The sequence below is a fragment of the Sorex fumeus genome, unplaced genomic scaffold (assembly GCF_029834395.1).
Source record: "Sorex fumeus unplaced genomic scaffold, SorFum_2.1 ptg000008l, whole genome shotgun sequence".
Lineage (NCBI taxonomy): Eukaryota > Metazoa > Chordata > Mammalia > Eulipotyphla > Soricidae > Sorex > Sorex fumeus.
In genome coordinates this window covers 28,861,109-28,886,411 of record NW_026606065.1, presented here as the reverse complement: position 1 = coordinate 28,886,411, position 25,303 = coordinate 28,861,109, and the positions used below count along the sequence as shown (strand labels likewise).

Below are 25,303 nucleotides of genomic sequence, written 5' to 3'. Positions count from 1 at the left end.
AAGAAACAACATACAGTAGTTTAGCAACACTTAAAATTTTTAACCTGTGGAGCTGGAGTGATAGCACAGCTGGTAGGGTATTTGTCTCGCACGTGGCAGACTGGGGTTTCCATTCCTGGCATCCCATATGGTCCCCCAACACCGCCAGATGTAATTCCTGAGTGCAGAGCCAGGAGTAACCCCTGAGCAACACTGGGTGTGACCCAAAAAAGCAAAAATAAATAAATTAATTAATAAAGTTTTTAACCTGCTTTGCCTAGCACAAACCTAAATTCTTGTCTCAAACTCCGCAGTTTGCTCATTTGACTACTAAAAAAATAGGTATCTTCAGAATTTTAAAGTATTTTTCTAAAATAAGCTCTACTCATTAACATTTTACCATATGAAAAGGACACAACCTTTAGATTCCTGAGAATCTAAAATTACGGAATGTATTTTAATTAATCAAAATAATTTAAGACTTAAATGTTAAAGTTCCTTATATTAGAAACATTTCAGGATGAACGAATGAGCTTACCTTTCCCCCCTAACAATCTTTCTTGCAGAGGATGGTATTTTTAGTTGAAAGGTATACTTTCCACCGATTATGTTAAAATAATTTTGAAATGCAACCATCTTAGCTGACAGAACAAACAGCTGTGAAAGCGAGACCTGGAGATTTATGCAAATAGGAGATTTTTGCATTAATTTTCTTCAGAGAACAGGCTGTCAAATTTCTTGGAGTATTTATGCCCTATTTCTTAATGAGTGAGTTTGCTAATGTCAGTCATATTAAATTTTCATAATTTAAATGATGCATTTCATGTGTTATAAAATTGCAGACCAAAGGTGAAATTTTACTTTTGGTGCAAGAAAGATTTAGTGACATATACAAACAGACCAAGCTCCAAACAACCCAAAGGGATCTCCTATGCTTAAATGCTTAAATAAACGGAGGCTTTATTAGGAAAACATCTGTATTTAAAATACCACAGTGTCTACACAGGAAGCTCATGTTTTTGTACCATTCCTTTGTATAACTCTGCTCAAACAAGGTTTTTCTATTTGGCCTCAAATAGAAGGCAGCTAGAGCCAGGGAATTGTTTGTGTTTTCGCATATTATAAAACCCTACACTGTAGAAATTGAATTTTTCTACTGCTTGTTATTTTAATTGGTTTTGATTGCTCATTTCTCTTTGCGCTCAAAAAAGAGCTTTACTGCAGATTGTATTGTCTGCTCTTTTCTATTACAAACATAAATTTCAAAGACTTGCATCTAATTGGATAGTGATTGTTTAGTACTCATACTCTGAACATAAATTTGATAGTTGTTTGCAAATAAATATTTAATGGAAACGATTTGGCTATAATAAAGCTCATCTTACAATTCACAAACTACAAGTTGTCATAGTAAACAACTGTCTTCTAGAACGTGTACATCTCTGTTAAGTGTATATAAATATATCTAATATAAAAATAATAGATACATTACTTATCCATACTATAAATTTCAGTTACCAATTAAGAATTGTATCTATTTATCCATCTACTTATTCCTACTTTTATTCTATTTTCTTTTGAACCGTACCAAGTGGTATTCATCAATTACTCCTAAATCTGTGCTCTGGAATCACATTTGGCAGGACTTGGGGAACCAAATGTGGTGCCGGGGATCAAGCCTGGCCACATGCAAGGTAAGCACCTTTCCCACTATACTCTCTCTCCGCCCTCCTATCTCCATTTTTAAAATTGAGAAGATGGGGCTGGAGTGATAGTACAGCGGGTAGGGTGTTTGCCTTGCACATGACCACCTGGCTTTGATTCTCAGCATTCCATACGGTCCCCCAAGCACTGCCGGGAGTTATTCCTGAGTGTAAAGCCAGGAGTAACTCTGGTGCATCGCTGGGTGGTGTGACCCAACATGAAAAAAAAAGACAACTGAGAAGCCATTTACAGTAGAAATTTGAAAATGATAAAATGTATAAACACTAAACTTATAAAATATATATATATATTTGAGAATTTAGTTTAGAATTACAAAGCTTTATCAGTTTTTCTAGTCATACATGTGATTGGAACAAAATTAAATGCAGCTTCAATGATTTTCGTATTTTTTTTATGGGGTAGGGTTGGGTTAGGGGTCCACGTCTGGGTGAACTAGGGAACCATTTACAGTACTAGGATACCACTTGCATGGTTACATGTGCTTTAACTCTGTACTATCTCTCTTGCTCTATATTGGGCTTTTATTTTTGGTGTGAAATATTTTTCCATCACCATTTATGGCAATAATCATTCATTTCAGAAATGAATTGTTTTAATAACTGTCTAGGAAGCCACCAAGTTTAAGGTGATTTTAGACATCACATGATAGCTAGACTTGAGTATTATTCTGAAATTGTTGTAAGGAAAGCAAGGTTAGACAGAGGTATCTTCAGAAGGTCAGTTCAAGGAGCATTTCTGAGTATTTGGAGGGGTGGATTTATAGAAATGCAATTGCTAGATCAAAGGGTCAACTTTTGAGTGTTTTGATGCAAAATGAATTCCCAGAAGAACTACACAAACCTCCATGTGATGACGGGGAAGGCCTGAGTGTTGGAACATCACTAGCAACTGAACCCAGGAGGGCAGCACAGCTTTTCACTGTGTCCACTGGACATTTTCTTTCTTTTTTTTTTTTCTTTATTGAATCACCGTGAGCTACAGTTACAAAACTATTGTGTTTGAGTTTCAGTCATACAATGGTTGAACACCCATCCCTCCACCAGTGCACATTCTCCACCACCAATGTTCCCAGTATAGCCCCTCCTTTCCCAGCCCTCCCCCTGCCTCTATGGCAGTTTCCCCCATACTCTCTCTATGTTTGAGCTTTATGGTTTGCAGTACAGATACTGAGATGTTATCACATTTGGTCCTTTATCTACTTTCAGCACACATCTGCCATCCTGAAAGATTCCTCCAACCATCATTGACTTAGTATTTTCTTACAGATAAGAATGAGGAAGGACATTTGTATCTTCCTCTTTTCCACTGTTTAAAAAGATCATTTATGCAGGCAAGCTTTGATTTTTTCTTTTGAAATTCAAATTTACACTTCTTATAAAAGGCCCTTGACCAGTCAAAGTGAAAGAAAACATTTTCCTGTTGCTGAATATATTTTTACTTTATAAATTTCCTTGGACTAATTCATGAGGAAGACACATTTTGGGTCCAAAGTATGACTGATGGAGCTCTGGTATTCCGAATATTATCTGTTAAATAGTAACTCCTATTTATTTATTCATTATGATTTCTTGGGTGAAGCAACAGCACAGCGGGTAGGGCATTTGACTTCCACATGGCTGACCAGGGTTCGATTCCTCCGTCCCTCTCAGAGAGCCCGGCAAGCTACCGAGAGTATCCTGCCTGCATGGCAGAGCCTGGCAAGCTCCCTGTGGTGTATTCAATTGCCAAAAACAGTAAAAATAAGTCTCATAATGGAGATGTTATTGGTGCCCTCTCGAGCAAATCAATGAACAATGGGAGGACAGTGTTACAGTGCTATGATTTCTTTCATAGATTTTTTAAAAAAGAATGTTATCCCATTCACATGTATCTTCACATTTTTGCCCATGCTAGGAATAAAACCCAGGGCCCTATGCTTCAAGACAAGAGATCTATGATTGAACTACATCCTCAGCCCCTATATTATTCTATTATTCTCTCTTAATTACTGTAACCACACATGCAAAAACATATATACACACATTGCATATATATATATATATTCACTGAGAAACCATTTACTGTAGAAAATTTGAAAATGCCAAAAAAACTACTGCACTACAATAAGTTATCATTATAAAAAATATTATTGTGTATATATTTGCATGTATGTGTATATGTGTAGATATATAATAGTTGTTGATTCTCATTATTTTGAAGGGGCTCTGTGAACCAGTTGTCATGGCTCCTGGGAACTTCCCAACAATTCTCAATTCTCAGTCAACTGACACAGCAGTTCAATGCAAAGTTCCAGAAAGGAACTGCTGCACGGACTCCAGTGGTGCTGGGGATTACCTAGGCCACCCTGGCGATGATTTGGGGTCTCCAGGGTTGTCCCGGGTGACGGGAAACCACATAGAGCTGGGATTTAAAGTGGGATCGGCTGGATGCAAGGAAGAAACCTTGACAGCCACCCTGGCTTCCAGCCCTGCTCACCTTCTGTGCGTGCAGGTGTGGGAGACCCAGCTCCCCATGTGCTGTTTGTGGGGGTCGCTTCTGGTGGTGCTCAGGGCTTAAATCCTGGCTTCCCACATGCCAGGTTTGCTCAGCTTTTTAAGCTGTCTCTCCTACCTAGCTCACTGATTTTTGATTAATGCTCACGTTTCTTTTATAACATTTAAAATGTGTGGGAAAATTCAGGGCGTTTCTGCAGCAAAAGGCTGAATGCCTTTTGTAAGGGGCTAGAGAGACAGTATAGCACATGGGGCGCTTGCCCCGAACATGGTCAATGTGGACTCGATCTCGGCACCGCCAGGAGTGATCCCTATGTAGTCTGAGCACTGCCTGATATGACTGCCCCCCAAAAGAAAGTTGAATAGTTGTCCTTTAGTACATGGTCTTTTTCCTTGGATTATGAACTGCATTGATGGCATAAGGAAAACTAAAATAACAATTAAAATGATAACAAGACAATAGGAGCACCACTATACTCCCACGCCTGAGCTTACAACCTGGATGCTTTCTTTGACCTCTGTGCTGATTCTTTCCTTCTGCATTGCACAGGATTATGGGATGTGACCTCTGATCCCCTTTATCCAGGATATTACTCTGGTTCACACACACACGTGCTCAGTTACATCCATGCTTACCTGGTCATATGTCTTTACCCCATTGTGTTCCTGGAAATTTAGAGAGAAGATTTATAAAGAAGATTTATAGAGAAAATTCTCGAGAAGACTGGGGAGAGGACTCTGCAGGGGTAGGCTGCTTGGTTTATGCTTATTAAGATGCTAAGTGCTGTGATGGTGGGTGAGAAAGGGAAGAAAATGAATCTTTTATTCACCAAATGACTCTACTCCCGCACACAGAACAACTATGGGTAAGGTATTTCAGATCTTGGAAATAATTTGGGAGGTTGTTTTGCTGTTTTTGTAATATAATTTCTTTTACTGTTGCATTCTGTAGTATCCTTGAAGTGCTGCTTAAAAATTATTCTGAACTGAAACTGGAATCTGTTCTTGAATAAATAATGCAAGAAAGAAATGTGAGCACTTTTTGTGGAGTTAATACCCAATAATTTATAGAAGGGCTCTTGCATAGCAGACTATCTGACTGCTGCTATGTTTCAGCCTGTCTTGTCAAGAAGCTGATTTTTCACACCATGTAAGAACAGGATAAGCTGCAATGGCTGGTTGATGGCTTGGCCTCTGTAAACTGGGTTGCATTTATTATATCACTTCATCCTCTAAATAATCTTTTGAACTATGAGCTAGTATTCTGTTTTCTTACAGGTAATTGTAGCCATGAGAAAATTAAAAATCAAATTTTGTATTTATTATATTTATTTGTTTATAAATAAATATTTTGTATATTTATTTTTTTGTATATTTTTTTTAAATTTGGGGTTGCCAGGGCAGGTGTGATAGTACAGTGGGTAGGATGCTTGCTGATGCTGATTCAATCCCTGACACCCCATAGCATCCCTGGAATCACACGAGGAGTGAGCCCTGAGTGCAGAGTCATGAGTAATCCCTGAGCACCTCCAGATATGGCTCAAGAACCAAACATAAATGAATTAACAAACAGATAAGGGATACACCCAGTGGTGCTTGTGGGTCTGGATTCACTCCTGGCAGTGCTGGGGAGTGGGTGGAGGTGCACCAGGGTCATAGCTAGTAACACTGGGGGTTCAGGCAATGCCATGGATTGATTAAAAAACTTCCAATATGCTAGGTCTGTGCTTGAGCTCCCATATCCTAGCTTGTGTGTTTTTTTTTTTTGGTTGTTGTTGTTTTGTTTTGTAGACCATGGTTGGTAAAATATATGATATGCTTACATAATCGTATCTATGTAACTAAACCACTAAATAGCTTCATAAAGAGCTCTCATTTATTCCTGAAGTTGGTCTGATGGAGTAGTTAATTACTAAACTAATATGAAAACTGTGTGGTGATTGATAGTGGGGAAACCACAAATACATTGAGAGAAATTGATCATAGTATAAAGCAGTGCAAAGCAAGGTACATTCCTGGGATTAGGGGCATGCAGGGAGGTAAGAGCTTCAAGAGGTTTATCATAAATCCTATCACCGTCCTCTGTAAGCCAATGATATCAACAGGCAGACACAGCAGAAACACAGTCTACATCCGCCGGAGTCGAGCAGCATGAGAGCCATACTGGGAAGAGAAGGACACAGAGTTTATCACTGCCTCTCACATGAATCACCACAAAATCAATTCAGATGGGAGCAACAAAAACTATGATGTTCTCCTAGAAAGGAAATTAGGAAATTTTACAGGTTTTTCTTGGGGAGAAGATTCTCTGAAGCTCCATCAATGCGTTCCTTTAGAACGTCCATCAAAACAAATGGTTGGTTCTTATTGCAGAGCTTTGTCCAGGTGGGGAGGACAATTTAGAGGAGGGTCCCTGCTGAAAACTAACTTGATGACTCTGGCTGGTTTGACACGATCATGACCACACAGGAGAGAACAAAGCATCACCTTTCCCACTGCCCGGAAGATGCCTCAAACATTCCTCAATGGATCACATCCTTTTTTTGGTCTTTGATCAATAAAAAATGAATTGGGGTCAATAAGAAGAACTCCTCAGAGAAATAATATTTTGTTAGCATGAGCCTTTCTCAAAATAGTTCTTCTGCTCTTCTCCAGGAAGAAAGACGAGTTAAAATCTGCATTGGCTCTTCTGGGTGCATTCCTGAACTCAGATGACATGAAGTTAGCTCCAGAGCTCACTCATGGCAACTGTTTTTCATTTGTACCCCTGTTCCTAGCTCAGTTTTCTGACGGACTCATTCCATTTGCATTACACCTATGTCCTAAAGTCATCAACCAAATACTTTCCCACAGAAACTGTGATCACCTCCAAAGACAGACAGACATGGCAAGACTCCTTCTAGGAAGCAAAACTCTTCTTCTTATAAAATGAGATCAAACTCGGCAGCACATAGTTTAGTACTGAGTTAAGTTCCAAGCATTTCAGGTCATCTTTGATGCACGGTTTCAGCTGTTGGCTCCCTGGAGTTCTCTCTCATGGATTTCCAGGGGAAAAACTGATGTATGTTCCTCGAAGAGTTTGTAAAGGGGAACTGTTTGTGTGTTGGTTCAGCTGCGCCCCTTTCTGGGCTCTGTCACTGAGAGAATGCTAAAGAGCATCCCAGAAACCACCGCACAGGCAGGGGCCTCTAGCTGGGAATGGAAAGATGAGCTAGTTCTCAGGAATTGGCTTCTAATGGTTGGAAGGATGGAGGAGGTGGTCATGAGGAAGAGAATCAAGGAGAAGAAAGTGACTAGAAAACATCCCAGTGCCAGGACCACGGGCAAAGTGGCCATTGACCTTACTCTGCTAATGCCTCTGTCCAAACAAGGCTGTCTCTCTAGAAGATGGTCATAGATGCCCGTCAGAGTCCAGAAAGTACTAATTTTCTCAAAAGGTATTGTCTTCAGTGTCAGATACTGATGAGAAGTGAATTATTTCAAAGCCCCAGAAATGTCTGGAGAAAATGCAGCAGGAATTCATGTAAAGATCTCTTCCCTTTCTTTTTGTTTTTATTGAATCACCATGAGATACAGTTACAAACCTTTCATGTTTGAGTTTCAGTCATACAATGATCGAACACCCATCCCTCCACCAGTGCACATTCTCCACCACCAATGTGCCTGGTATTACCCCCTCCCTTTCCATCCCTCCCCCAACCTCTACAGCAGACAATTTCCTCCACACACTCTCTCTCTACTTTTGTGCATTATGATTTGCAATATAGATACTGAGAGGCTATCATGTTTGGTCCTTTATCTACTTTCAACACACATCTCCTATCCCTAATGATCCCTCCAACCATCATTGATTTAGTGATCCCTTCTCTATTCCAGCTACCTTCTCCCCCAGTTCATGAGGCAGGCTGCCATCTGTGGAGCAATATTCCTGGCTCTTGTGTCTACTGTATTGTGTTAGTCTCATATTATGTTATTTTATATTCCACAAATTAGTGCAGTAATGTTATGTCTGTCCTTCTCTTTCTGACTCATTTAATCTAGCATGATACTCTCCATGACCATCCACTTATAAGCAAATTTTGTAACTTCAAAAGATCTCTTTTCTTAGGACTAATTTTAATGAATTGATCTGTGGCCTCCCATGCAATGTTCAAGAGGCCTAGGGCCCCTCGTGGTGACTCTCCACCTACCAGGCCAGGCCTTCCATAAGCAGGATGGCAGGTGAGATGCTGCTCAGATGCTGCAGTGTTGGGACTACTTGAGCCATCCCGACCTGTGGTTGGCGCTCTAGAGACCTCCAGGGCCATGCCCAAAGATGTTCAGGGCATCCAGAATTGCCTAAAACTTCATCATGAGTAACTTTGTTAACACTGTAATTCTCTTTTCAACAAAACATTTTAAAATAAATTTTTAACAGATCAAGCTCTGGTATCAAGGAAATCCTGGAGACCCCCAAGACCAAAAGAAAAAAAAATGAGGAGGCAGTTTGGCAGAAGAAAAGTCAAGTTCCATCAGGTGGTTCCAAGTTGTGTTGTGGTTTGAGCTTCCTCTACTGTGCCAGCCACAGAGGGCAAAAAAAAGCAGACCCTGCAGAAGGTGGCCACAACATCTGGACAGCCCTTGGTCAAGGCAGGTTGCAGTGGACTGCTCTGGGGTAGAAGGTGAAAGGAAAAGAGGAGAGAGCTTGTGTGTCATGACTAGACATGCAGAGAGGCCACTACAGTGGGCACGTTGGGTACAACCATAGCAAAGAACAGAGGAGTCAATAAGTGATCAATCAGCAGTGGCAATCAGGGGCGAAGGAATGATACCCCTTGCAGCAGCAAAACCATCAATTCAGACTAAAGGCAGAGCTCAGCATGAAAGACAAGGCTTATGAGATGTGGAGCTGCTGAGCTGGCTGCCAGCCTGCAACACCACAAAGAGCACCTATGTTGGTGGCACTACTGCATCGGTAGCTTTTAATGAGGAGGACATCTTTAAGACTTGGAAATTCTGTCCCTCTAGCTTAGTACCCTAAAAGTATTCCCATGACTGAAGATGCACACCGAAATCAGTGTCATGAGAGGCTAGAAGTCACTTCCCTAACCTGAGCACACTGCCTTTCACATTCTGTGTGAGAAGTCAGGAGAATTCATCCACCTAAAACCACTCAGAGAGCCTAGAGAGATAGAACAGTAGGAAGGGCTTCTGTTTTGCATAAAGTCAGTCTGGGTTTCATGGATGTAATCTCATGAGCCCTGTCAGGAGTGATCCCTGAAGTGCAGAACCACCAGGAGTAAGTTCACTGGATATAGCCTCCAAGCAAACAAACACAAAAAATTGAAAAAAAAAGTTACTCATATATTATCTGCAACTTTCCAGAGTTGAGAGGTGTAGGCGAACAGAAGTGGGTGATCTGTTCTAAGTCCTTGCAGCTGATTCCAGGAACGGTCCAGCCTGTGGTACCGTCTGGAGTCTGGGGTCTTCTTTGTTATAGGAATTTTGTTTCTGTGAATGGAGGACTGGGAGTCATACGGGACACGTCCCAACTATGTCACACAGCCCTTCACAACAAGGCCACTCACTGCTCCCAAGTCAAGTGCTCTGCAGGAAGACTCTGCCTGCCTGAGTCCATCAGGGACACAAGTTAAAAGAGTGTCTCCAAGCTAAAGGCGTATATACTACTTTCAGGAGAAAAATCTATCCTACCCATTTCCAGGGGGCGATATATAAAGACCCACCGACCCCATAGAAGGGGAGCACAATCTGGGTCAGGGAAGGTATGAAGGAAAACATACAGTTACCTATCATGTAGGAAACACAAGAAATGAACTCATTGGTGGAGGAGGCCTTGGAGACACAATATCGAGGCTCCCAAAGGAAAAACAAAAACAAAAAAATGGGCAGAAGAAAAGAAAATGTGCAGCATGAGATCAGGTATAAATTCTGCAAAAAGATAAGCACCTTTTATGTGATACACAACTGGCATGTGCACCAAACACTGCCCTCCCGTTGTTCATCAATTTGCTCAATTGGCCCCAGTAACGTCTCCATTTTGAGACTTCTTGTTACTGGGTTTGGCATAGTGAATACGTCACTGGTAGCTTACCAGGCTTTGCCATGTGGGCGAGAAACTCTCGGTAGCTTGCTGGGCTCTCCAAGAGGGGCGGAGGAATCGCACCCGGCTCGGCCAGGCTGGCTGCGGGCAAGGCAAATGCCCTACCGCTCTGCTAGTGCTCCAGCCAAAAGCAGAAAAAAATCAGAGTAAATCCAGAGGGGGTGGTTCTCCAGAGGAGAGCATGGCAGGGAGGAGAGAGAGGCGGGGATGAGCAGGGACTAGATGTCCCACTTTACCTATTTGTGAAGCTGAGCATGGCTACGGAAGAACACATTTTCTTCTTCCTATCTCTGCATGTCTGACATCATTTATAAAAAAAATGTAAAGGCTTATAGCAGAAACAGAAGATTTAGCAAAAGATCCCAGTCATATTAACTGAACTAACAACATCGTGGAAGAAAAACAAAACTGAATTGAACAAGAACGGAGTCAAACCCTAACTTCATCTAGCCAGTGACTGAAAAAAAAATGATAAAAATAAAAAAGGGAATGAGTAAGTTGTTTCTTCCTACTTGTCAGTAACTCCTTCAGTACAACTGAAGGCATGATTAGCCAAGTTGGTGGCTCGAGGAAATGGAAATTAATTTGCAATTAAGTGTTTCACAGCATTTACTGCTCATATTGTATAACTGCCTTAGACGTGATTTTATAAGTGAAAATCCAATAGAGCAAGTAATTAGCATTTAGAGAATGCAAATTAAGAAGACCTATATGAAATAATAAATAACATTAAAATTCATGTACTTCCAGTTACTGCAGGTCATATAATATTTATGAATAAGAAACTAGTCTGATTTGTAGAGCCCCAAACAAATGAGGCCTTTTAATTGTTGTTTCCATGGGAAATTAAAAGGATTAAGGAATTGGAGTTTGCGGTGGAGGAGCTTTGGGATTTAGCAAAGTATTCGGTAACTTTGAGGCATGCCACTTTATCAAGAGAATGATTTGGATGTTCACCTCTGCACAGAAGGTCAGGCACGCAGGTACCTCAAGACTGTGGGGGTTTTGTCTTTGTTACAGAAATGCTGGTGACTTTTTCCAGGCCAGCCTCTCCCGAGACCTGTTTGGGCTTGGCCATCACGAAAAGTGACTCTAGATTTTTCCTCTTCTAACAAAATTAGACCCAAAGGAACAGAGATTGGTAAACCACCTCAGGGCAGGTCTTGGTCTTCCTTGAAATTGCTCTCGAAAATATGCCTGTTTCATCCCAAATGAGAAGAGAAAGTAACTGTCCTGAGATGACAGAGTCATTTCATGACATTCCAGCAATACGACATCCTAGTTTTGTCCCCCACAAGGGAAAACCTGGCTCCTTTTGTCTTTCCAGTAGAACTAAAGGTGGAGGTTGTCTCCTCCTGACTCTAGTTGTGGGGCACGGGGAGGGGAGCCGGGGGAGTTTAAGGAGAAGGGTGCACAGAGGGCCTAGTCTCCAGAGTCAAGCAGAGGCACGAGGACCCAGACCCGCAGCTGGGGATCTGGGGCAGAGTGGACAGTGCCAGAAAAGCAGGGTCAGGAAGCTCCTACATGTCAGGTGTCTGTCACTTGCTTTGAAAAACCCAATCGGGGCACACTGGACAATTAGCTTTACCAAAACACTCCACAAATACATGAAAATAGGTTCTTGGGGTCCAGGGGCTTTGGTGGGAGAAATGAATTACCTGTCCTCCTCACTGCACCTACTTATGTACCGAGTTTCCATGGGATGTCTAGGTTTCTTGTTTATTTTTAATTTTTTTTTAAATTTTGAGGCTGGGCTGGAGTGATAGCACAGTGGGTAGGGCGTTTGCCTTGCATGCAGCTGACCCAGGCCAACCCCCCAGTTTGAGTCCTCTGCTCCTCTCGGAGAGCCAGGCAAGCTACTGAGAGTATTGCGCCCGCATGGCAAAGCCTGGCAAGCTACCCGTGATGTATTTGATATTGCCAAAAACAGTAACAAGTCTCACAATAGAGGCGTTACTGGTGCCCACTCGAGCAAATCGATGAACAATGGGAGGACAGTGCTGCAGTGCTATTTTGAGGTCACACTTGACAGTGCTCAGGAGACGACTTGGCTGAGAGGAAGCTTTAGTTTTCTCTGGCCAGCCATTCCATTTTTCCCCATCACCAAACACACACCTCATCCCCAATGTCCAGGCTTATATTTGAAACACTCCTGTAACCCGCCAGAACCATAAAATTTTTCCCTGGAGCTTAGGTTCACTGCCAGGCTAAGATAATGGGCAACACTAAAGGCAAATGGTGAGGCAGATAACTCAAAAGACAAACCAGTCAGAGCACTTCTTTCACTCAAAAGCAGTACAAAGAGCCCGATTTTCATTTAAAAGCACACACAGGGCAGCTAGGATAAAGGACCACTATGCCACAGATAGTTGGAAATGATCACTCTGTAAGAACGGAGTGCTGAAAGTAGGTAAAGGGATAAATATGATGACCTTTCAGTATCTCTATTAAAAACTATAATGCCTGAAAGGAGAGAGAAAGGAAAGAGAGAGAGAGAGAGAGAGAGAGAGAGAGAGAGAGGAAAATGTACACTGGTGAAGGAAGGAATAAGTGATAGATCATTGTATGACTGAAACCCAATAATCAACAACTTTGTAACTATATCTTATATCTCATGGTGATTCAGTATGTCACTGTCACTCACTGTCATCCCAGTGTTCATTGATTTGCTCAAGCGGGCACCAGTAACATCTCCATTCGTCCCTGTCATGTGCTAGTGTAGCCCGATGGCATATTGGGGGCTCTTTCAGGGTCAGGGGAATGAGGACTATCATTGTTACTGTTTTTGGCATATTGAGTATGTCACGGGGAGCTTGCCAGGCTCTGCTGTGTGAGTGGGATACTCTCAGTAGCTTGCTGAGCACTCCAAGAGGGATGGAAGCTTTTGGGGCAGCCTTTAATCACCTTTACAGGTGTTCCCAGTCAGGCATATATGAGGGTAGAATACTTTCGGTAACCTGCTGGGTTCTCTGAGAGCAAAAACTAGACAATAAGAGAATACATATATATGTATATATATATGCGTGTGTGTGTACACATACATATACATATATATGTACATGCATGTATATATGTTCAATCATCGTGAGATATATGTATATATTTACGCATATACTGAATCACTGTGAGATACAAATACATAAATATGTATATATGAAAAGGACACACACAGACTCCCTTACTTTTTACTTAGTATATGCTAAATTCCTCCCTACATGGGGAGCTCCTTGTCCTTTCTCTTCTACTTTCCAATAAACTTTTCTACTTTCTAACTCTGAGTCTGAGCATCATTCTCACTCAATATTTTTGTCCTTGAAAATCTCGAAGAACCCGGGACTCCTGATGAACAGAGACCCACCTTCCCGCTCCTCAAGCTCTTGGACAAGGCAAAACCCTGTCCACAGGAGGCGCCTGAGTGCAGGTGAGGGCAGCCTGGCTGGCAGTGACCTCGCTGCCCCCAGGCTCGGGTTCCACATTGCCCGCGGCCCCTATGCTTCCACCTTCTGGCATACCAACCCCATCACACTTTTTCCAAAATTCAGGTTCTCGGCTTGTTTTCCCTGCTCATGAACCAGTCTTTCTCCTTAAAGTTCCAGAACAAAGAAAGAGCTCTGCCCAGCTGCTGGGCATGTGCATACACACTGCCTCGAGTTGCATTCCACTCTCTGATACTTCATCTGGCCATAGCAGTCTCCTCTTCCATGTAGTCCTTCTGGACTATTGGTCATACCTCTAGCTCCCCAGGATACCGAGGCTGGTTCACCCAGACTTTCACAATGCATATTTACTTCCTGGATGCCTTCATTTAGAATATTGGGCACACTGGGCAATTAGCTTTATGAAAACACTCCACAAATACATGATGTGGATAACAAATACGACAGGAATAAAAAACAACCACCAGTTAATATTGGACTGTAATGAGGACAGATTCTTTCTTGGGGCTGAGGACATGGTTCAGTAGTAGAGTGAAAATCTAACTTGTGTAAGACGCCAGGTTTGATCCCTGGTACCCGCCCCCCCCCAATAAAACATACATATATTCCAGCTATATGTATGTATAGAATGAGAGAGAATAATATATTGTTCTTATCACTAAATCCTTCCCATATGGATAGGTATTATCTATCTATCTATCTATCTATCTATCTATCTATCTATCTATCTATTATTTGTCTTGACTGTTACACTTTTTCATGATTCTGATTCCAATTGTAGTGAAATTCTTTTACATGAGATCTCCTTATGAACTTATTTTTAACTTCAATTTTAGTAGACTTTAAGTTCAAATATGAAGTTCTTATGTATTTCATAAGATCAAGAAAACCAAAACTTCCTCTTTAGATGATGCCAAAGACATGAAACTGTAGGGCTAATTTTCAAATGTTAACCACTGGGCCAGAGAGATAGTTCACTGAAGCAAATTTGGGAGCTCTTGGCACAACTTCTGACACCACGTGTTCTCTAGCCCTCCTGGAAGTCACCCCTCCACAGAAGCCAAATATAAAAGCACCACCACAAACACAATAATGCAACAAAAGCATCATCATCAAACATAAAAACAAACACATTTTAAAACCCATGCTAGATTTTTTTAGGGGTGTTAAGAAGGTTAGTTTCTGTGATTTTAGTTTCTGCACCTGACCCCATCAACTTCTTGGAAGAATTTTAGAAATGATGTAAAAACCAACACTGTTGAAAAAGTACTTATCTATCTATCTATCTATCTATCTATCTATCTATCTATCTATCTATTCTTTGTCTTGACTGTTACACTTTTTCATGATTCTGATTCCACATGGAGTGAAATTCTTTTACATGAGTTCTCCATGAGTTCTTACATGAATACCTCCTATCTCACGCAGGACAGAAAACAATCTCTGAAATATTGAGATCGCATTACTCCATGTCATCAAAAATAGGAGACTATTTTGGAAAACTGTGAAAGTAAGACAGCTTTGAAGTGAATCATTACTACCCCAATTCAATGATAATAAAGAAAGGTGGCAGCCTTCTCCTTACCCTTGGAAATGTTGTAAAGCGGTCCAGCTCTTCAACAAAGCAGAACATCTGCAAGCTAATTGCTGACATAACAATCAAGAGGCTGGCAGTGAACACAACCAAACTTCCGAGCTTTTTTCCAGGACCGAAGATCTTGTACACAAAATCCTCTAGTGCAGGTGAAATCTTAATAAGACGCACCACTCGGAGAACCTGTGATGAGAGAGGAAAATGTGAAGAGTTGATCATTTACTCGCATGGATTCGTAAGCTCTCACTAACAGTGCGATTTTTCTTAGTACATTGTAAGATCACAGGACATTCAGGCATTTAGAGACCAAAGCACAGTTGAATTACTGCGAAATCAGCCTAGCTCAGTGTCTTCTATTGAGAATGTGCTGTAAATTCTAGCCAATAAATAGAAATGGTGACAGAGCACTGTGATTATTCCAAAAGGTAGAAATTAGTACATATGTTTGCCCCAAAATGTTATGTTTCCAATGTTACACTAATCCAGAAAATGTTTAATTCAATACTAACTTAAGTTAATATCTGACAATGGTAGGAACCAGTCCTGGAAGAATAAGGTTGAAGCCAGGTTGCAGTGGAGAATTAAGAAAAAAGGACAGTAGAAAGAGAAAAAGCGTGGGGTCAGGGGCTAACAGACTTAAATGCCCTTTATGCTCAAAATTTATTTTTTAGTGCAAGAATTATTAAAGGAAAAAAGGGAGGAAGAACACTTTAAAGTCAGATGCCAAACTATGCTAATCTAACCTGGCTGGAATCTTTATATATCCAAGGAACTGCATTGTGCGATAAACATGTTTTGGGGTTATCTTAATGCTGCTTCCTGGGCAGAAAGAGCAGAGCCAAAGCTGCACCAGGAGGATGTTTGCACCAGCCTCAGAGTTTCTGCAAGACACAGCTCCTTAGCTACCTGGGATGAGGAACCAATGAGAACGTTCCAGTCTTCCAAGTCCAGATGAAGACAAAGGACTCTGGGCAACGGGACTACTGTTTCCCAGAGAACAGTGTAGATTGACTAGCCAGTGTGGCTAGGCTTGGGGGGCGTGGGTTGCCTTTAGAAACCCTGATAAAGAATATGCTTTTTCTGTCTAGAGAGCTTAGAGGCTGAGTTTGTGCCCCCTGAAACTGCCTGTTGCTTCATTCCTCTTTCCTCTTGCCTCCCCTTACCATGTGCCTTGTCCTGCAGTATTGCCTTCTTTACCTTCTTTATAATCATTGCTTGCCTTGGATAAACTTGTCTACTATGCCATCAGTTGTAGCCAGCATCTACTGTTTAGATGACTACAAAGACTACATCGGAATAGGACTTTCGTACCTGGTCACTTGGTGACACACAGGAGGACAACATTGCAGCCCTGACAACAGTACTCTAGCCCCCAACCCTTGGCCTGTCTTTTTGATTTCAGGGTGCTGTGATCTGTTCATTTTGCCTTTCTCCTTAGCCTATCTGTCCTAACCCTTTGTTCACAACATTATCAAATAGAACTTATAAAATAAATAATATGGACATTATTGTCTATTCACAGTAAAACTTAAAGAGTAGGCTGGGAGATTGTACAGTGGTTAGGCTGGATGCCAGTCAGGGTGCCCACTAGCGTGGGTCTCTCCAGTGGGGCCCTCTGACTCCTGAGCACCACTTGGGAACTAACCACTCTCCCACCCCCAAAAAGCAGGAAATATTATGACTGAGATAGCACCCTAGTATCTATCTCTCCTTCTTTTAAATATGAGAACTTAGGCCAGAAACATAGTACAGCAGGGAAGGAGAGAAGGTGCTTGATTTTGCATATGTCCAAACCAGATTCATTCCCCAGCACCACACATGGCCCCCAAGCACTGCCCCAGTGACCCCTGAGCATAGCCAGGGGTGGCCAGGGGTGACTTAAAACCAAAACAAAGAAAGAAATCAGTGAGATTCCTGGATTCAAGCCCAGCAGGGCTACTCAGACCTACTGACTCTATTTCCTGGACCTGCATGTAGCTATGTGCAACCAGAAACTAGGTCTAGACCTAGGGAATGTGGGAAGAAGCTATTTGTGCAACTTTTGGTGAATTAAATCAACTTGCCCTGATTCTTCTTAAGATATCTCATATGACTGGGGAGTGAAAACAACAGAGTCCTTTATACCAGCGCCAGAAGCTTGTAGGAAAGATGATAATTCAACCACAGCCTGGGCCCCAGATGACAGTGTAGGAGGCCCCTCCCTCCCCTGGATATCTGCCCATTACAAATTCTATTCTAAGGAAGCCTCCTATATTTATAGATTTTGGTTTGGGGACACATCCAGGGATGCTCAGGGACCACTCCTGGTGGGAACCAGTGGACATAGAGGGTGCTGGGGATCGAATGGGGGATGGGCTGCACACAGGGCATGTGCCTTAACTCATTTACTACCCAAGCCAGGTATTTTCAGATAATTGATATATATGCTTAGCTTGCTAGTTAAACTCAAACCAACACATGCACACACATTTAGAGATTTGTTTTGTGTATTTGCTTAACACCACACCCATAACTAATCAATAATATCTTCTTGTTCCTTTGAAAAATACCCATTGATGAGTATATCCAAACATTGTTTAGTGACAAAGAAGTATAATGCAAAGACATAGCTCTAAGGGGCATATTTATATGATAAAAATATAAATTAGTATCTAACATGATGTACAAAGGGTGGAAAAATAGCATTCTTCACCAAGTCTAAGATATCATGTTGTTTGGAGTGGTATATACATAAATGAAATTCAATAGTTTGATAGTCCAAGATGGTTCCAAACCAATAAGCACATAACATGTCTTAAAAGTATTCTTAGGCAAAGAAAGATAAATCATCTACTTAACACAGAAGGAAACAAGAACTGTTTTAAAAATCTAAAATCTAAACCAATGGGGGGGTTGTTGGTTTTGGGGTCAGACCCAGATGTATTGAGTGCTTACTCATGGCTCTGTGCTCAGGGATCATCCTGGTGGGGCTCAGGGGACCATATTAGGTGCCAGGGATTGAACCTGGGTTGGCTGTATGTGAGGCAAGCATCTTACTTGCTCTACTGTCCCTCTGGCCCTCTAAACTGATTTTTATATGCCTAACTGAAAATCGGTTTGCATCTCTTCCCTGTCCCTAGTTTCTACTCTCTCCTCTGACACATCATTCACACTCTCCCTATTTGGAAGGTCTGAAAGGGACCTCCTGACCTTTTCCACCAAGAGTTGGTCCTAGTACTGGGAGTCAGTGGGTCATCCCATGAACCTCTGTGGGACCAATAATACAGAGAGATGCCACTGTTTTTTCCTTTAAGCTACAAATGACGGCACTGTGAGGACCACATACACCACTACTGTCACTCCATGGAGCAAGCCAGAGTAAGAACGATGCCAAGGCAGAAGAAAGGCGAGAAGAGGGACAGGCCAGTCAATGCCATGACACTAGCCTCTCAAAGCTGCCATGTCCGGTGCCACACTTTCTCAGCCCTCAGACACAAAAGAAAAAAGATGACTGGAGCAAGGATACAGCTAGTAGGGTGTCTGCCTTGCACACAGCCAACCTGGGTTCCATTCCCAGCACCCCATATGGTCCCTTGAGCACCGCCAGGAGTGATTCCTGAGTGCATGGCCAGGAGCAACCCCTGAGCATTGCCGGGTGTAACCCAAAAATCAAAATAAAAAAGAAAAAGGAAATTACCATGGGTTCTGCTAGCATTCCTAGGAGCACAGGACTCAGGTAGCATAGTTTGTAGCTATAGGCCTAGTAACAAATCTAAGTTTTAAAAATCTGAAAGAAAACAGGTACTTCCTTCATGCTAAACACTCTAAAAATAGTTAAAGTAGAGAATCTAAATGAGAAACCACTTTATTCTAATTAAGCATCACATCACATCACATGTAGAGTTAATGCAACAAGTTTTTCTACTACAATTCTTGGCACACATTGCCGAGTTCTAACATATTATTCTCTCAGGTCAGCTCTCCAAATAATAAGCAGACAGCTTGATCCTACGAACTATTAGTGCAGTCACATCCATATGAGTGTGCAGAACAATTATTAAGCTTTCACATTTTGATCAGGGTCGTTTATGCTCAAACATAAATGATTTAGTATCTAATTGTTCAAGCTGAATTCCTGGCAAGTTTATAGGAACAATTCAATTGGTTTATAGCTTGCCTTTCGTTATGTATTTTCCCCACTTGGAAGGGAATTATATTTAAAAGATTGCTAGGTTATATTGAGTCCTTTCCTAAACGCTAATAAAAACAGCCTGTGACCATCTGTGCAATTCAGATCAATTAATATTATATTAGATGGAAGAAAGACCAGCCAAGTCCCACTTTGGTAATTTGATCTACCATTATCAAAGGGATAAGTCTGGACAGGAGAATTCCTGATTAGTCGCTCTAACTTTTATTGACTTGGGATCAGTATGCTTCTCCCTCTATACCCCAGTAATGCCTCTTGAATTTGAAAGGAAGAAAACTGAACTTTCGAAGACAAACACTGTGGAACATTGGGTGATTGTTCCCAAAGCACATTTTCCTGGTCATGTATAAAGTCTGTAAAAACATAAAATCCCTGTGTGAATACTATATGACATGTCTCTTCACTCTTCATCCCAGGTTCTGGCACCCATGTTTGGGAGCTGCTTGCCCTCTAGAATTTAAGGTTATGAAATTGTGGGGAATCTTTTCTGCTTTGCCCACCCCTGGACCGGTCACAGGTACTCCATAAGTATCCTCTGAACGACAAAGTAGCTAATGCCACTAGTAAGCCTCCAGGAAAACTGATTTTATGAAGGGAGTTATTTTGAACTCCATGATAAATTTCATTTAAATATGAAAACGAGAAGTTCACTTAAAGAAGATTTGTGACCACCTCAAAGAAGAAAGTTTGTCAGGAAACAGATTGGTTGTAAGATGCTCCAATGACGGTCCAAGGGCTAACAAAGTGCATGAAGAAAGAGCCCACCTGTTCTGCAGCACTGAGTCTCCACACAAGTTTTCACAAATACTTGTGGTAATTAAGCTTCTTTAAGTCACAAAATAACTGTTATAATTGAAAAAATTTCTACATTTGGTATTTATTTCATGTATTGAGATTGATTTAATATTAGAAAGTTTTATTTGTTCATTAAAATTATTTTGTCTTGGGTTCCACATCTAGTGATGCTCAGGGACTACTCCCAGAGTTATTCCTGGTGGTGCCTGATGGGAGGGCCATGCACAGACAGGGATTGAACCAGAACCTTCTACATCCATCCCTAATGTGCTCCATCTATTGAGCTATCTCTCCAAATCTAGAAGAATACGGACATGTGTATGTGCTGGAGAGAAAGTTCAGGAGAAAAGTGCTTGCACTGTAATTGGATAACCCTGATCTGACACTTGGTACCATATATGGTCCCATGACCACTGCCAGGAGTAATCCCTGAGCACAAAACCAGGAGGAAGCCCTAACCACCACTGGGTGCTTCCCACCATTTCCAAAATAAAACAAAACAAAAAAGTGCCCATCTATAGAAGGCAAATGACAATTAATGAATTATTTACATAAATTAAAATATTACAAAGTATAATTATTAATCAGTCATTAAAATTCCAAATCTCACTGGTTATGATGCAACTATGTAGAGTGATTAGAACCATAAGTATTAGTAGCTTTATAAACCTTGTGAAAAATACTCAGAAATAATAGAGGTGATGAATGTTAGTAACATGTATAAATTTGATTCTTCTTTCTAGCCTTTTTCATTTTAAGTCTTTTATATATGTACATGCAGCTATATACATATTATATAAATACATGTATATTGAGTATAATGCCTCAGCATACCTAAATTGTTACCAATTCATTATAATAATTTTGCAATTTAATGAGTACATGTTACTATTAACAGTACACCATTAACTGTTTACTATGTAAACAGTTACTGTATATTTTCTAGTAATTTTAGAATGAATATAGTTTTGTAGCCAAAATTTTTGTCAATTTTTAACCTTTTAATGAAACATTATCTCTGGAAAACTAGAAGACTCTTTAAAGCGCTGAATGTATTTTATACTGTATTCTGGCTGAAATAGGCAGTGATGATTTTCTTAATTCAGCTAATTAATATATTTGTAAAGATCTCATCACTTTAATGGTCAGACATATTTTCTATAATTATGCACAATGATTCTCTCATTTAGATTCTAAATACTCATGCTGATTTTGTGAATATGGGCAGCAGTTCCCAGAAGCATATAATGACATCAATGTTTGAAGAGTTTTTAAATATGTGCATATCACTTGCCCTAGCCAACTCACTAATGATAAACAAGCCTCTGGTTATAACCCAATAAATGGCATGGGATTTCTGTCCAAAGCTGTTGACTATACTGAAATCTTGAACTATCACACTCTCTGGGATTTCAATTTGTCCTGTGGTGATTACTAAGCCTCGGGTTTTCATCTTGTGTTTTCGGGATATTTGTTTTTCATTCTTGTGAATGATATTTTCATGTTCTTTTCCTCTTATTTTAGAAGTACTGAATTTCAGGCCATGGTCTGGCAGATGAGTTAATATTACTCTGAGAAGGGTGGCTTTGATATCACCAACAAATAAAATAAGTGAGTCATAATACACTTAGTTTCTTCCAAGGAGTTGGAATCTTGATATATGAACACCAGTGTTCATTACAGCATGGTTTACAATAGCCCTAATCTGGAAAGAATGCACATGCCCAGCAATGGATAGAGGTAGAAGGGGTAGAGAGGTTGTGGTAGATATGCACAATGGGAAACATTCAGCAATCAGAAAAGATGAAATCCTACAGTTTACTGCATCCTGAATAGAACCAAAGTGTTATGGTAGGCAAAATAAATTAACTTGATCACTATGTTAATCAGTTTAACAATAACTCACATCCTTCAGACTAACTTAACTTGATCACTATGGACAAAGACAAATACCAGATAATCTCACTCATAAATGACTAAAGAAGGAGCATTTATAAATATGAATCTGACATTAAGAACTGTATATTTAAGTATCACAAACTTTGATTTATTTCCGTTGCATGTCATTTTTGGGAGGTGTCTCCCAAGTAGTGCTGAGGGATATCAGAGCCATCCTGATGGGGTTCAGAGGAACACAAGTGTCAAGAGCCCTCCAACTCTTTCAGCCACTTCTCAAAACTGGTGAGTCACTGCTGCGTGAACATTTAATGTTGAGAAGAAGGATTTCTCCTTTGACTTAAACTCATCCTCCCCACCCCCCTACTCTTTAACGTGTATGTCAACATCTTTTGCACACCGGCATTCATTGCTGCACTCAGTACAAAGGCTAAGATATGGAACAAACCTAGGTATGCAACAACAGATGAATGGGTTACAAAGATGTGGTATTTATACACAAAGGAATACTATAGGAATACTATGCAGCAACACGGAACATGGAATTGTGCAATTTGCTGCACGATGTGGTCAAAACTGGAAGATATCATGGTGAATGAAGTGAGCCAGAAGAAGAAAGACAAACACAGGATGATCTCACTCATCTGTGGAATATAGATTACTGGATAAGGAAATGTACTGCAATAAACAGAGGATGCCTAGATCCCCTTGACCCCAATGTTTAGAGAGGAAGAACAGAAAAGGAAAGAAATAAAGTGGGAAAGAAGAGAATGGAAAGTAATGAGTGAATAGGCATCAGGGCTTCCGTTATACTGGTCATATGAGTGAGGGAAGAGCTATATGCCCAAATACAGACAGAACAACACTGAAAAAATGAGATCTTAGCTGCAACCACTGGGACTCTGTAATGTGCCTGTTAGGTTGACAGGCTGAGACGGGGTGGGGAGGGAATATGGGACCACTGATGGAGGGAAGGTGACACTGGAGCTGAGATTGCTCTTGAAATATTATATGCCTAGATCTCAAACTATCAATAACTTTGTAAATCATAGTCCTTTAATTAAAAAACGAAACATAGAAAGTGTATGTCAACATTTATGTATGTTAACACAGTCTACAGTTGTCTACAGTCTAATATAAATGCGCAAAGATCTATAATAGATGTGCATAGCTTCACAGTGCTATAAGTTATAAACTCTCCATTAAGACATCTCCACTTATTGCTGTGAATTTGTGAGTGTACTAGACATAGTCTTATCATTTATCAAAATGCAAATTTTAGGTAGTTAAGATATATTGGGTTCATCTGGAGTCTGTATTTACTATAAAATAATTGCATATGATTGTGAGAAATTGCTGTGTATTTCTGCTGGAAAGAAAATCAATCTAGAGACAAACAGACAGCATTTATATTACCTGAAAGTACGTGAACTGAGAATGATAAAGGTCGGGATAAACGTGGAGCGTGGTTCCAATTACAAGCAGCAGTTCGAACTTGTGGAGAGAGGAGCTGATATATCCGGTAAACCCCAAACACCAGATCTTCAGGAGGGCTTCCAGATCAAATAGGACCGTAAAAGCCACCTAAAAGAATACAGAGCCCGTGATGCTGGAATCGAAAGCCGTGACTTATTTCAAAATATTTCCCTGTTTGTTGATGCAAGAATGACATTTAATTAAAAAATTGTTTTGAAACATGCCAACCACAACAGCTGACTATATCCATATCAAGCAATCAGAAAAATATGTGAAAACAGTACTGAGCGGTAGTCTTTCTTCATTATCCATTAACTGACATTATCATGATAGCCAAATCAGAAAAATGTGTGTACACACAGAAAAGCTATATTTTTTGTCTAATTTCGTTTTGAAAAAATAGCTTCTAAAATGCATGTTATGCTATAAAATGACTTACATATTAACAACATAATTCTAACAAAATTTAAAAGTGCAACTCCTAAAACATGCATAATCACATCTAAATCAAAGTTATGTTCATCTAAAAAAGTAGGACTGAAGAGCTCAAAGGCTAGTGCATATGTTTGCAGGCAGAGACCCTGGGCTTGATCCCTGGCACTGCATGACCTTTCTGAGTATGATTGGAGTGGGGTGGGGGAGGAGCATTGGTGGGTCCAAACAAAATTATGTCACCAAACCTAACACTGAGCTACCAGGTGTATCACCAGGCTGAGGGTCACCAGAAGTGCAGGCCCCATACACCACTGGGTAGATCCAATAAAAATAAAACTCATTAAAATAAGTTTAAATATCATTATGCTTTGAGTCACAAAAATGAGCAGAGAAATGTGGATCTCATACTAATTCACTTAAGTATGTATATGCAAACATCATTTGCAGATGAATATGGCTACTGAAGTGATAGCACAGCGGTAGGGTGTTTGCCTTGTACGTGGCCAACTGGGCCGATCCATGTTTGATTCCTCCGCCCCTCTCAGAGAGCCCAGCAAGCTACCGAGAGTATTCCGCCCACACGGCAAAGCCTGGCAAGCTACCCGTGACATATTAGATATGCCAAACACAGTAACAACAAGTCTCACAATGGAGATGTTCCTGGGCCCGCTCAAGCAAATTGATGCACAATGGGAGGACAGTGCTACAGTGCTATTCATAAAATTAATAACCAATATTACTACATTAAAAAGTTAGTTGAGACTCTTTTATGGCATGGAGTCTATGAATATATTCTACAAGCCACAAGCCGTGTGTATAATCCTAAGATGTTATTGTTCCTTTTCTTACATTATGGATAAGAATTCACATCTCATAATGAAGCTAGCAACTAGAATTAGAGTGTACTCTATCAATTTTGCTTCTAATTAAGAAGCACATGAGTATTAGGGTTTAGATCTAATACATTCTGAGAAAATTCCCAAAAAGAGATTGGAAGAGAGGATTAATTACCGCTTGCCTCTGGTTTTCCGGGTCAATACAGACTCCCAGAAGGGTTTGCTTGCATTTACAGTTAGAAAATGGAAAAAACGCAAAATTTGGAAACAGCATTTTGAGAAATGGAACATTAAATGCATTGAGGTACATAATTTACAAGCAAGAAGGAAATTTATGTTATTTCCCGAT

The 25,303-nt window shown here is 40.6% G+C and overlaps 1 protein-coding gene across 2 annotated transcripts in view; it reads right to left on the bottom strand.

Moving 5' to 3' along the window:
• NALCN (sodium leak channel, non-selective) overlaps window positions 1–25,303 on the bottom strand; it is a 353,058-nt gene that overhangs the window by 170,068 nt on the left and 157,687 nt on the right. For both annotated transcript variants that reach the window (XM_056109424.1, XM_056109431.1), the window contains exons 12-13: window positions 23,624–23,791; window positions 15,319–15,510 (exon numbers count right to left, since the gene is read on the bottom strand). In XM_056109424.1, coding sequence (XP_055965399.1) covers window positions 15,319–15,510; window positions 23,624–23,791 — 360 coding nt within the window. The remainder of the gene's footprint in view (window positions 1–15,318; window positions 15,511–23,623; window positions 23,792–25,303) is intronic.